Source organism: Chelonia mydas, chromosome 9, assembly GCF_015237465.2.
Source record: "Chelonia mydas isolate rCheMyd1 chromosome 9, rCheMyd1.pri.v2, whole genome shotgun sequence".
NCBI lineage: Eukaryota > Metazoa > Chordata > Testudines > Cheloniidae > Chelonia > Chelonia mydas.
Genome location: NC_057855.1, coordinates 33,947,302 through 33,961,880, shown reverse-complemented (window position 1 = coordinate 33,961,880; position 14,579 = coordinate 33,947,302). Strand labels below are relative to the sequence as shown.

General features: G+C 45.5%; 1 protein-coding gene across 3 annotated transcripts in view; it reads left to right on the top strand.

The window, feature by feature from the left end:
* The first annotated feature begins 4,775 nt into the window (after positions 1-4,775).
* DAW1 (dynein assembly factor with WD repeats 1) overlaps positions 4,776-14,579 on the top strand; it is a 32,814-nt gene continuing 23,010 nt past the window's right edge. Inside the window, exons 1-3 of one of the 3 annotated variants that reach the window (XM_007054987.4) lie at positions 4,776-5,051; positions 7,284-7,356; positions 10,457-10,601. In XM_007054987.4, coding sequence (XP_007055049.2) covers positions 4,799-5,051; positions 7,284-7,356; positions 10,457-10,601 — 471 coding nt within the window. In that variant the 5' untranslated portion in view covers positions 4,776-4,798. Of the gene's footprint in view, positions 5,052-7,283; positions 7,357-10,452; positions 10,602-14,579 lie in introns of all 3 variants that reach the window. The other 2 variants (XM_037908230.2, XM_043522297.1) reach the window with 2 other exon arrangements.

Genomic DNA, 14,579 nt, shown 5'->3' with positions numbered 1-14,579 from the left:
CCCTGCTTAAAGCGCTGCTGCGGCAGCATTTTAACCTCGTTGCCCCCTTTTGCCCCCCCCGCCCCCAGGCCGCTGATGGGGGATGGGGAAGGAGCAGTTGGCCCGGTACCAGCGATTTAAAAGGGCCCAGGGCTCCAGCCACCACTGCTGCGGTAGTGGCAGCCGGAGCCCTGGGTCCTTTAAATTGCCACTGGAGCCCAAGGTGGCACGGGTCAGGCAGCACAGATGGGCTGGCTGGGGGATGCAGACCTCCAGCCCTGCCCCTTCTGCCCGAGGCCCCGCCCCTTCAAGGGGCCCAACGCCGGCCCCTGTACCAGTAAGTGTTGAATGTTACTTTCACCCCTGCCTCCACCCCACAGGTGGCTGCATTTCTGTGATGCTATATGCATACAGTACTGCCCCCAACACAAACTTCAGCTAGCTGAGCTGTGTGCTGGGTAGATCCAGCCTGTGGCATAGCAGTGAAGATGTTCCTGGTTTGTTAGGGTTCTTCTAGTTACTAATGTTTGTTTTGTTTGTTATTTTTCTCAGGCCAATCTAGCCCCTAATGCGACAAATCAGCTATCCCATCTAGCTAATCTCCCTCAATTCTGACTAAGATTTAAGATTGTAATACCAATGGCACTGAATCCTCTGCTAACTTTTGCGTAGACATATCGTAGAATCATAGAATATCAGGGTTGGAAGGGACCTCAGGAGGTCATCTAGTCCAACCCCCTGGTCAAAACAGGACCAATCCCCAACTAAATCATCCCAGCCAGGGCTTTGTCAAGCCTAACCTTAAAAATAACTAAGGAAGGAGATTCCACCACCTCCCTAGGTAACGCATTCCAGTGTTTCACCACCCTCCTAGTGAAAAAGTTTTTCCTAATATCCAACCTAAACCTCCCCCACTGCAACTTGAGACCAATACTCCTTGTTCTGTCATCAGCTACCACTGAGAACAGTCTAGATCCATCCTCTTTGGAACCCCCTTTCAGGTAGTTGAAAGCAGCTATCAAATCCTCCCTCATTCTTCTCTTCCGCAGACTAAACAATCCCAGTTCCCTCAGCCTCTCCTCATAAGTCATGTGTTCCAGTCCCCTAATCATTTTTGTTGCCCTCCACTGGACTCTTTCCAATTTTTCCACATCCTTCTTGTAGTGTGGGGCCCAAAACTGGACACAATACTCCAGATGAGTCCTCACCAATGTCGAATAGAGGGGAACGATCACATCCCTTGATCTGCTGGCAATGCCCCTACTTATACATCCCAAAATGCCATTGGCCTTCTTGGCAACAAGAACACACTGTTGACTCATATCCAGCTTCTCGTCCACTGTAACCCCTAGGTCCTTTTCTGCAGAACTGCTGCCGAGCCATTCGGTCCCTAGTCTGTAGTGGTGCATGGGATTCTTCCGTCCTAAGTGCAGGACTCTGCACTTGTCCTTGTTGAACCTCATCAGATTTCTTTTGGCCCAATCCTCTAATTTATCTAGGGCCCTTTGTATCCTATCCCTACCCTCCAGCGTATCTACCTCTCCTCCCAGTTTAGTGTCATCTGAAAACTTGCTGAGGGTGCAATCCACACCATCCTCCAGATCATTTATGAAGATGTTGAACAAAACCGGCCCAAGGACCGACCCTTGGGGCACTCCACTTGATACCGGCTGCCAACTAGACATGGAGCCATTGATCACTACCCGTTGAGCCTGACAATCTAGCCAACTTTCTATCCACCTTATAGTCCATTCATCCAGCCCATACTTCTTTAACTTGCTGGCAAGAATACTGTGGGAGACTGTGTCAAAAGCTTTGCTAAAGTCAAGGAACAACACGTCCACCGCTTTCCCCTCATCCACAGAGCCAGTTATCTCGTCATAGAAGGCAATTAGATTAGTCAGGCAAGACTTGCCCTTGGTGAATCCATGCTGACTGTTCCTGATCACTTTCCTCTCCTCTAAGTGCTTCAGAATTGATTCCTTGAGGACCTGCTCCATGATTTTTCCAGGGACTGAGGTGAGGCTGACTGAGGTGATATGACACACAGCATCTTGAAACAAGCATATTTCTCAAGAATAACACAGTAATGAGGTGACAACAGAATGAGGATGATTCAAAAAAGGCTCGAGATGTTTGCATTATGTGATTTCAATGGAGTTCCAAGTACTCCTGACTTACACCATTGGAGGAGAAGAATCAGATCCTCAGTGTTAACAAATACTGTAGGTATCAATAAGGATATATAAATGGGTGTGTTGGAGAGAGCAGAGTGGGAGGAGTTAATCTGGGAGACAGTGTTGCTTATACTTAATATTGAACCAACATTTCTATTGAAAGGATAGCAAAAACATTTAAATGTAAAAATGCAAACTTGGATAGAATGCAACTGATAAGTAAATAGGGATGTTGAGAACTTAGGGGGACATAGAGGCTGTTCAAAGAAAGTTCACTGTATACAGTTATGTGGCAAGAGTTAATTGAAAGGAGACTCTGCTTCCGATAAATCTAAAATTATTGTTTTTATTGAAATTATCTTCTTATTCACCCCACAATAAATGGCTTTCTAAATACAAATAAGACAATGGAAAATATTAAAAACAAACAAATCCAAACAAAAAGCAAAGAAACCCCAGGCACTCACGTAAACCTGGAATTTGCTATTGTATCATATTTCCTAACTTTCATACATCAAAGGACTGTCTTAAAAGGATAAACTGCAGGGAGCTGTAAGGATGTTTTGAAAAATTCATGGGTTATTGAACTCTGACCTATACTATACTTATGCTGACATATTAGATTGGCCTTTCATGTGCTATGAAATATTTTTTTTAAAGCAAAACATGTCCACTGCTTCCCCCTGTTGATGCTCTGAGTTATTTCTACATAACACTTTTACCATATTTACTACAAATCATCATCCTTTCATGATTCCTTGCTGATTATCTCTGTTCATACTATATATTTTAAAGTCTTCCTCTTCTGTCTCTGACCAGGGTTTTGACTTTTGAGCTTCTTTTGCTTTCTTAAATTACTGGCATTTTCTTTAGGCATTTAAAAGCTTCTTGGTTTGCAAGTAGCTTGGTTTGCAAGTAATAAATATTTATTAGCTTGGTGCTCCTGCCTCTTTAGAACACAGAGCAACTGAAAAGTGATAAAAGTATCTAATTCTTCATCATCACGGCCCAATCCAGCAGTCACTATGGGAACAGTCCAATTGTCTTTAATCAATGCTTGTGTGAGTGAATGAGCTGTGTGGGACTGGGCCCTAGTTCTGGTGTGAGCCTAAGTTCCTTTTTCTCTTTCTTTTTAAATTCATTGTTGTCCCTCCATCTGGGTGATGGAATAGTGTAAGTAGCACTCACTCTGTACTCATCATGATTCGGGGTATGGAAGTGAGGAGAGATTAATAAGACTGGGCTTTTTCAGCTTGAATAAGAGACAACTAAAGGGGGATATGATACAGGTTTATATGATCATGAGCGGTGTGGAGAAAGTAATAAGGCAATGTTATTTACTCCTTCTCATAACACAAGAATTAGGGGGTCACCAAATGAAATTAATAGGCAGCAGATTTAAAACAAACAAAATTAAGTATTATTTCACACAACAGTGTCAACCTGTGGAACGCCTTGCCAGAGGATGTTGTGAAGGCCAAGACTATAACAGGGTTCAAAAAAGAACTGGGTAAGTTCATGGAGGATAGGTCCATCAGTGGCTAGCCAGGATGGACAGGGATGGTGTCCCTAAGCTGTTTGCCAGAAGCTGGGAATGGGCGATGGGATGGATCACTTGATGATTACCTGCTCTGTTAATTCCCTCTGTGGCAGCTGGCCTTGACCACTGTCGGAAGACAGGATACTGGGTTAGATGGACCTTTGGTCTGACCCAGTATAGTCATTATGTTATGTTCTTATCTAATGTATCTGGTTTAAGCAACTGTAATTTTCTCTCTTCTGTGCAGGTTTACTTTGTTACATTGCCAACTATAAAATAAAACTGGGAAATTAATTAATACAATGTCCTGCATCCTTTTTAAATGATCAGTTCATCTTTATTTTCTACACTGTTGTTCTCTTCTGTCCTTAAATTAGTTTTAAATATGTTTTCACCCTTGAAGAAATGGTATAAACATACAGGGCCCAATCTTATCCTTGGTTACCCAAGTGACATCACTGAAGTCCGTTAGGTGCGTGTGGGTATGAAAGATGACAAAATCTGTCACACTAATTTCTATTATGCTTTTTTTGTTTGTTTTTCTTACCTGTAATATGCTTTTTTTTTTTTTTTTTTTTTTTTTGCGCGCGCGTTAGGGACAAAGAAAGAGCAGGATCCTCTACAATCAGCCTTCCCAGTTACTTTCGTACCTGGACGAGGTATCCTGTCTGAGCTTTCAATTTAGCAGGCCGCTTTATTGTCCTTAGTATTTTTTGTGCCCAAATGTCTTGGTGCAGAAAGCCAGAGACTAAAAGCTGGACAGAAAATGCCCTGAAAGGTCTGCCTAAAACCCCGGGGTATTAACGCTACGGGAGCCATGGCGCTGGGGGCGGGGCGGCAGGTTGGGACCGTTTGTGTCCTAGGACACAACGGGGTGACGCGGGGGGGCTGCGCGGCTCCTCTCGCTGGAGGACAACTCCGGGCTCGGCCTGGGAGATGACACGGTGCGACGGGGAGGCAGGGATCAGCTGCCACCTGGCCAGTGCCGCCTGAGGGCGTAAGCACCGTAAGGGCGGCTGGGGCTGGATCCCCGCCCCCGACGCTCCTGTGTGGCAGAGCGCGGCCCTCACCCCGCTGCTCCCCAGGCCCCGCCCCCTCCCGGATGTGTGTGTGCCCCGCGCGCAGCCCAGCGTCCCAGGCACAACCGCTCTTTAACGTCCCCTGGCGCGGATCGGGGCTGGGAGGTGCCGCCCTAGTCTGGTCCCCAAAGCACTCGCCGCCCCGCCGCGCCGCGCCTGCGCACTGCGGGCGATTCTGTTTGGCTGGTTTCTGTGGTAACGAAGCCGGCGCTTGGGCTTCGGCGTGTGGGAAGAAGATGAAGCTGAAGCGACTCCTGCTGCGATATTACCCGCCGGGTGCGGAGCGGGGCGGAGGGCACAGGGTGCTATGGGGAGCAGAGCTTCAGGCTGGGGAGAGGGGAGAGAGGGGTGACTGTGGGGAAGAGCCCCAGGATGGGGGGGGGTGGAGTGGATGCAGAGAGGGGCTGACTTGGGGGAAGAGCCCCAGGATGTGGATGCAAAGAAGGGCTGACTTGTGGGGGGAGGAGCCCCAGGATGGGGGGAGGGTAGAAAGGGGTGACTGTGGGGAAGAGCCCCAGAATGGGGGAGGGGGGGTGAAGAGCCCCAGGATGTGGGGGGGGTGTGGATGCAGAGAGGGGCTGACTTGGGGGGGGGTAGAGAGGGGCTGACAGGGGGGAAGAGCCCCAGGATGTGGATGCAGAGAGGGGCTGACTTGGGGGGCAAGAGCCCCAGGATGGGGGGAGGGTAGAGAGGGGCTGACGGGGGAAAAGCCCCAGGATGGGCGGGGAGTGGACGCAGAGAGGGGCTGATGGGGGGAAGACAAAGAGGGGTGGTGGGGGAGAAGAGCCCCAGGATGGGGGAGGAGGGAAAGAGGGGTTACTGGGGGGAAGAGCCCCAGGATGGGGAGCGGGAGAGTAGAGAGGGGCTGACTGGGGTGGGTAGGTGGGAACAGAGGAAGGGCTCAGTGTTGTTGGGATGGGAGGAGGAGGAAGAGGAGGAGGAGGAAGCAGATGCGAGAAGGAGTCAGGAATGAATGGGTAGCAGAGGAGGAGCACAGGACTGTGGTAGGGCTGTCCCGCTCCAGGCTGCCTTCACAGTACTTCTCAGAAACCTTTGTACTTATCATCTCTCCTGCTATGAAGATGGTTTAGCTATTCCCTCTACCTTTTATCCGAATCTCCTGAGCAATCATTTCTGTGCCTGTTCATAGGACTATTATGTATCATTTGTATTGCTGTAGCACTGGGACCCTTAGTCATGGACTAGAACCCCACTGTACATACGAAACAAAAGATGGTCCCTGGTCCTAAGAGCTTAGCCTATCCTGCGTACCCTGACTCTCAGCAGCTTTGCTGTGACCATCTATTGCAAAATGTCTGAAGGGGAAAATCTTTAAGCCCTGGCTGGGATGATTTAATTGGGGATTGGTCCTGCTTTGAGCAGGGGGTTGGACTAGATGACCTCCTGAGGTCCCTTCCAACCCTGATATTCTATGATTCTATGATTCTCAGTGCTGTTTGTTTTTTGCTTTTGCGATTAAAAATATTTGCATTTCTGCAAATTTTCATAATGTGTGGTTTTGGATATGTTTTCCCCCTTCCCTAAATATTTCCAATGATTGCATAACAATCCTGAAGAGATTTATTACCTTAGCTGCAGGAGGTTTTGAGTCATAACATAACTAAAGGGATGTTGTGGACTAAATACAAACCCCTGTTAATTCTGGTGTAAATATACCAGTATTAACTGGGGTTTATACCACTGAGCCCAGTGGAATTACACCTGTGTCAAACTGATGTGAAAGAAGAACCAGGCCCCAGGGAAACAGCTGCAAAGTAAATGTAAACCTATTGTAGGAAATTCAAGAATTACAAATTTTTGTATGTATTATCAAATGTAGTCATGACAGAAGCATTGAGGTAATATACGGTTTACTGTAGGAAACAAGCTTGCCAGGAATTTGACAATAGTATAAAGTTTGGTCTAAGTCTGTTTAGGAGCCTTCTTTCCTTTCTTTTTCTGGGATCAGGTTTTTCTGATAAATAGTTAAAAGTGAAAAATTGAGATGAGAGGAGGCTCAGAATGTCAGGAAAGGACAAATCCTTCTGCCAAATTAAACATTTGTTCACAAACCTTGCAAAATGCACAAGTAGATAAAAATTCATCTAGAATAGCCCTTCCTGCTGAATGCCAGACAGCAGCAGAATGCTCTAAATATCTTCTTTAAACAGGAAGTAATGTGGCCAAACATCTTAATTCTAAAGTTCAAAATACATCTTTTAAAAGTGCCAGAGCCTACCCAGACCTGGATATGCAATTTTATATGCAGTTCTGTATGCAGATTTTTGCAAATAGAGGATTTAACATAGCAGATGCACTCTGCCAATCCCAAAGAAAGAAATGCTGTCATCTTGATTCTGATTTTGATAAGAGTGGTGTAAAGCAGGAGTATCTCTGCTTGAAGTCAATGTGGTTATACCAATGGAAATGTCAGATAGTGTGCACCCCAAAAAAAGCCAGCTGCCATGATGAGCTTCTAATTTAGAATTGTTTGTTGTTTCTTCAAAGGCATTATTTTGGAATATGTTCAAGGTGGTGAATTGAAGACCAAATCCATAGATTTACTTGATCTCAGTCCTGTGTAAGTATTATATTATTTTAGACAGCAGAAGTATACCTTATTTTACAGGACAACTTAATAGTAGGTTATGTACAACTCTGTTCAGTTGTTGTAAACGTGATTTGGGACAAACTTTTTCTCTCATGGGTTAACTTTTGTTCTCTCAATATTTCTGATAATTTGAGGGCATTAAGAAATCCTACATTCTGACTGATCATTCTGCCGTTGCAATTCTTGGCGCAGTGTCAGGAGGTGGAGGTGGGAATTCTTTTGTTTAAAGACCTGTCACATCAAGGCACATCCACAAATTGTGTTTACTAACCAGCAAAAATGCAGAATTTTCTGGTGGCACAAATTGTAATGTTGTAATTAATAATATTTAGCACTTCTTTACAGTAGCACCTTTTATCTTCAGAATGTTTCCCATCAATGGGCCTGATTCTGCTCTCAGTTACACTGCTTGAAATCAGCTGTACTGAAGACATTTGAATTACACTGGTATAAATGAGTTCAGATTCAGTCTCTCTAATTAATTAATCCTCACAACAATACTGTGAGATAGGTAAGTAAAATACTATTAATAATCCCCATTTATCTAGAAGGGTAAACTGAGTGCCTGCTCCTGTTGAAGTTAATAGGAGTTTAGCCAGTGGCAGTGGGTCCTATGGAAGAAAGGCGTATGGCCTGATTTTCAGAAGTGCTGAGCACCCGCAACTCCCACAGAGGTCAGTAGGAGCTGTCAGTGCTCAGCACCTCTGAAAATAGGGCCATTGCTATGACTACAAAGGAAGTCTGTTTCACGGCCAAGTTTAGAATGAAGGCGGGGGGCTCTTGGGTAACACAGGGAACATGGATATCCTTATCAGAGGCCAAATGGAACCTAACTACAGGTAGACAGATCATCAGGAGCCTGCAGCTCTGGTTCTCAAAGGGTGGAAGACACCAGCCTGAAGATCTGTCTCTTCTGTGAAGAATGTGACACATTCACCACAGTGATCAATTGAAGGAACATACTAGTCTGGCAAGGTATCAGTCTGCATTAGACTTCACGCTAACTGAGAGAATTCTACTGGATGCTACTGTGAGGAGGTAGAAAGGTGCTCCACAAACCCATGCACAAGGGGCTATTCACTGTTCTGGGTGGTAGTTTTGCCCACTGATCTTCAGTTGATTTGTGCAATCTGTGGTTGAGTGCTAGCACCTCTGTGTGCCATTGAGTCCTATAGAGAAGATAATCAGCCTTCATGCAGATTTCAGCCATTTCCTCTCCCATCTGTTTCAGTTGCTTCATGTGTCTCAGATCATTGTTAAATCTGGTGGCTGCCAGGCACAAGAAATAATGTATTATGAGAGCCAAGGGCCATATTACACTACTGATGGTAGCTGCCAGTGAACTAATTAAAATCTGCTGACTCTATCTGGAAGTGGTACAGAGACAGAAGTCAGATATGCCCCAGCACCAGTAAGGAGGACACCAAAATCCACAAGACTCATTAGATTTAGTCCACACAGAAATAAGACGGGTCTAGTGCTGATATTGGTAGAATAGTGTCTCAACTGAAACACATGAATTGATGGGTAGGATGGCCTGCACATTCATAATTTTCACTCCAAATTCAAAGATAAGGCTGAGCGTATGACTGAACCTCTGGGAGCTTTTCTCAATACTCTGGATAAAATCCAACAAGTCACATTGCTTACAGAAAGATATAGTTGTCTTATTTGAGCCAACATCAGCATACACACTGAAAGGACAGTAGTCTTAGAAGAACCCAGCTGCAAAATCTCCTGTAGAACCTGATGGTTTATACACCAACAGAAGTTAAGCCTACCCAGTAAGACTACCCACGGACATATGGATTACTTACAGCAGTAAGAGCTGCAGAATTAGGCCTTAGATTTGAGAAAACATGTAAAAATAGTTACATTTTATAAACATGATTTCTGTTTGTGAACTTTAGTTTTTTGTTCATCTTGTTGCCCCTTTTTGACCTGAGTGACTAGTCAATGTTTGGGGCCTTGTAGGTTACTCCAGATGAGAGAAGAAATTGATGATGGAGTCTGGTATTTTCTTTGATACAATCTTGTTTATTTACAAAGAACGTACAAAGTCCTTCTCTGAACACAGGAGGAACCAAACCCTAAAGTTGTTCTTAGTGTACAGGCCCAAGCTTCTTTCAGCCACCACCACCAAACCGGAATCTCTCCAGGCTTCTCCCAGGGCCTCAATGGGCTTAGAGACTGCTGCTTGGCATTTCTTACTCTCAGAGGTGGATTACAGTTTTGTGGGGCCCTGGGACAGAGCAAAGTCGGGGCCCCTTCCTACCCCTTTTGCCTGCAGCCCCCTGCCCCTCGGATTCCTCTAATGCTTCTGCTGAGGAAATGGGGTTGGGGTGCGGGGGCTTGCCCTACCCTGCCCACCTGGCGCTCCAATTGGCCGAGGCTCCTGGGCATGGGCCCCATTGGCTCAGTGGCTAATCCGCCACTGCTCGCTGTTCCTCTGAATCTCTCAGTTTCTTGTTGCACCCCAGCTAGTCTCTTCCACACCCACCCGTGAATACGAAAACAATACCCAGTGGAACCCTCCACCCACATAGTACTAGTTTCCGGGCAGACTCCATGACTTTATTTTAGGTGTAGCCCTTTAGTTGTCTCTTAAATGAAGGGCACATTCATACCCATCAGTTTCAATGAGGATTTAATTCAGCCCATAACAAGGTTTAATCCTGTTCACAACAATGTTGTTGCTGTTAGTTGGGCTTTTTATCTATCAAGGGGTTCTAGCTTCGATTTAAGACTAACTTCGTGTTAAAGGTTGAAAGTGTCATTTGGGTATTAGCTGTATTACACCCTCTGTGGAATCCTCTGAAAAGTGAAGGGTCTCTGCAAAACTACAGTTTTAAAAAGTCAAATATAATTTTTTTTCTGAAAGGTAAAGAAGATATTAGAAACCAGTAAAACATATTTAAAAGTATTTATATTTTGGCTTTGCTTAAACTTATTCAGAATAAAATAGCAGTGTAGCATCTGGCTGCTTATTTTCTCACTCTCTGTAAGTAAATAATGTGTTTACCATAACTGTTTGTCAGTGGATGATGCATGTTTTTTCCATGCACTCTAGTACAGATGTAGGCACTTTAGTAGAAGAAATCCGAAAAGCAGAACCTCTCATCACAGCTTCGCGCAAGGAGCAGGTCATACATTTAATACTAAGGTTACAAGAGAAGCTTGGACAACAAGAGGACCACAAATTCTACCTTTTTAAGGTACGAGGCATGTTGAAAATAATTTCTGGGTGTTTTCTGATCGCAGTTACACTGTCATATATCCAGAATAGCTGTGCGTCAGCATTAGCGTGAGACCATGTCTACTCTGCAGCCTCTACAAGAGCATAGTTAATGCACCGTAGCTATGCTGCTGTAACCCGGTGGTGCATGTGTAGACTTAGTAATGGAAGGGGATTTTCTGTCGCTGTAGTGATGGGTGGCAGCTACCTGACAGAAACATTCTTCTGTTGGTCTAGCTGTATTAATGCCTGAGGTTTGACTGGTGTAGCTATGGTACTCAGAGGTGTGGACTAAGCTATGTCATCTTAAGCTTTAAATGTAGACCAGGTGTAATTGGATCAACTGAGAACAGAATTTGGCCCTAAAGAATTCTCTGCCCTGCTCCATAACTTTTGCATTGCTCTGGCAGCGCAAACAGGACAGAATCTGGATCTGGCTTCCCTGCTGTGGGTTCTTAGAAATGATCTCAAAATTGTGATTAGCCTGTTAACTTTCCCATTAATAATTAATTTTTAATAATACCAGTATCTCCCAGCCCTAGCAAAAATGTTATCTGTGCAGAAATCCTAAGGCTAGACAGTAAACAGTTCTTAAGCTGGTCTTTCAGCCAGGTCTATTGTGAGGTATAAGAATTATGGTTGCTAAGGCATAGGTCTGCTGTAGAACTTTAGTTTCTACATCTCTCATTTTCCTCACCTCCACTTGGTCTTTCTTCTGAGTATTTGGAATTAGTAGTTTATTATTTTGATTTTTTTTGTATTGAATAACTTGTCACCTTTTAAATACAAAAGGTTAGAACAACTAACTTTTGTGCTTTTGCTACATACAGCACCTTGCTAAATTTGCTTTAAATAACCCAATGTTTTCCACAAGTCACAAGAAGAGGAGTGATTTAGCTGTACTTTGTTGTAAATGAGTCAGTAATAGAATTTACTTCCCAAATGTTACATTTTTTCATTTGCAATAGGCTATTGTTGTGTCTTCATCATATCAGCAGATGGCACTGTGCAACTACAAAAAGATGTTGGTCAGTCATATACTAGAGAGACAATGTTGGGTCTGAAGAAGAGCTATGTGGAGCTTGAAAGCTTGTCTCTTTCAACAATAGAAGTTGGTTCAATAAAAGTTATTACTTTACACACTTTGTCTTTCTAGTATATGACACAAATATCCACAGAAAGAATGAATTTCGTCTTTGCTGGGGACAGATAGTGATTGCTAAATAAGGGAAATACAAGAGCCAGGCAAATCTGATCAGCACTGGCTCATTTCCCATCCCTGTCTTCTTTGTTATTTCCTATAATTGTGATCATGACTTTGTGTTAGACAACCAGCAGAGCGGCATGCTACTGTAGCAACTGGTTAGGCATTTGAGATTGTTTGATGGCTGCACTGTTCTGGAGATTTATCACATGGACTGCTGTAGCCTAAATTACAGTGCTGAAACACACATTCCCTGATATCACTTTAGGGTCTGGCATTTTGCACAGGCAACTCTCATTGACTTCAGATGGGTTCTGCAGATGGAGCAGTTATGTCTCTGGGCCTTTTACAAAGGGTGTTGGTACTGGGAAAAATGTTAGGATCTGAACTTGAACATAAATCTATCTAGCATCCTCTCTCTGTTGCTAATTATCAGATACATTTATGCTCTCACAAAGAGTTTATTTCTCACGATCAGTGCTGCCTGCATGGGGCCTTAAAAAAGCTTGAGATCAAGTCTCCATATATTTCCATAATTATTTATGCTAATGTACATATATTTATATGCTGGCGGGTGTTTGGAAAAAAAAAACCAAATTATTGTAATTTCCACATCTTCATGGCCCATTTCCACTGCAGCAACTGTAAGGGCAGCTCCCTCTACTTTCCCTGAAGGGCAAAATCTCTCTAACTGGTAAGTAGCCTCTCTCTCCCCCCTTGAGCTGTTCCACAACTATTTCTCCTCCATTTCTGTCAGTTCCTCCTCTAAGATCTCTGAGCCCCCTTTATTTTCCGCATCCCTCTGTCTTCTCTGTTCTGTGACAATATTCTGCCCCATCTTACACTGCTTCCATTTTTGCCCCTTTTTATCTCTGCCTCTTCATTTTCTCTCCTTAGCTGTTAGCAGTCAATTCTCTGCCCACAATTTCCTAATCTTCTTTTCTATATTGATTCTCTTGGGGGTGTTCCCTTCTTCACATGGCCCATTCATTCCCTACAAGTGTCTATGCCATGTGTAAGCAGCGGAATAGTCCTGCTATTGTGGGGAACTTTCCTTGCTTCTGCACTACCCCGGTGAAGTGGGCTAGCAAAAGGATCTGAGTCCTTGTCCCACTTCCTTTACCCAGAGGCCTCCCTGCCCTTGAGGACTCCCCTTCCACTCTCCTGTCTGGCAAAGTCCTCGTAACCCCAACAAGGCTGGGCCCAGGATTCCTGGGGGGCTCGACCCCCAACCCTGCTGTGGTCACCTAGGACAGGGTCTAGTGTGTCCCCACTCCGGGGTACTCTCTCTGCACTGGGCACTTCTCTGACCCACTGCCCATTACGTACAACTTAAAGCAAATGCAAGTTATTTAATCAACAATTAATTTAAAAAAGAATAAGGAAAAATGGGAAAGGTTAAAGGAAACACATCACCCCACTCTGTGGCAGGGAACATCACAAACAGTGTCTCTGGAATGTCAGGGCAGTGCACAGTCTGTTCCTTGTAAGTCCCAGGCCTTCTTCTCAGGCCCTGGCTTTGCTGCAGGGTTGCTGTGGGTTGGACACTTGCTCTGGTGGTGGCCACACGCTCTCAGGCTCTAAGTGGTAGGACCCTTCTTCCCAGTGTCGCCCCCACCGGGGTTACGATCCAAGCCTGGCCTGCAGAGCCTCTTGGCTGAGGCGTCTCCCTGTGCTGGGCCCGCTGCCCAGGGTCCCCCTCGGTGTCCCCAGCTGCTCACCGCACCCAGCTCTGGACCGCTCCAGCCCCAGCTGCACCACTCTGTCTCTGCACTGCTGCTGCTGCTCTGCCTCCAGCTCCCTGGGCTGCTTCTTTGGCCCCTCTGGCTCTGGCTGCTGCAGCTCTGCTCCCAGGACAGGTCTGCTCTGCAGGCTGCTTCTGTGACTCTGCTCCCAGCACTGACCTGCTTCGTGGTCTGCTTTTCTGGCCCCTCTGGCTCTGGTTGCTGCAGCTCTCCTCCCAGGGCAAGTCTGCTGTCTCTGGGCTGTGCCTTTGGCTTTGGGGCTGCAGCTCTGCTCCCAGGACAGGGTCTGCTCTCTCTGAGCTGCTTTTCTGGTTCCTCTGGATCTGGCATAGTTCTGCTCCCCAGCTCAGCTTGAGCCCCTGCTTTCTCCTTAGCTCGGCCCCACTCGGTCTGACCCAGGCAAATCCAGCTCACACGGAGGACGGGACCTCCCTGGCCTCCTGACTCCCTGATTAGCCTGCCTGCCCTGTCATTCAGGCTGACCTGGAGCATTGGCCTCTCCCCATTGTTCCTGGGGGCTGTCAGTCTCAGGGCCCTGATTCCCCATCGACCCTTCCCCCTTTTAGTACTGGGAGCTAGCAACTAAAACACCCCCACTGAATGTTAGTAAGGGGGCAACAGTCCCCTTACACATGGAAGGGGTGAGAGGGAATCTGAAAACCGGCAGAGAGAGAGACTAGAGGCAACTGGGAGGAAAAGCTATTAAAAAACAAAGAAACCTATGGCTGGCTGTTGAGATAGACAGAGGAGTTAGACAGATTCATAAGAAGCCAGAGATAACAGCAGGAAGCTGGAGGCTCTGTGTATATGCCAGAGGTTAAGTAGCATTGCTCATTACCCATTTCTCCTCCTTGATCCTGCAGTGATGTTCTAATTGGTGCATTCGTGACATCCCTTCATTTCAGTGTTAACAAATGGTGTGATTTTCACAAGTACGGTTATGTGTAGGGTACTACCTATTTCACGGTCCATTTTGATCAATTTCATGGTTTTAGGATTTTAAAAATCA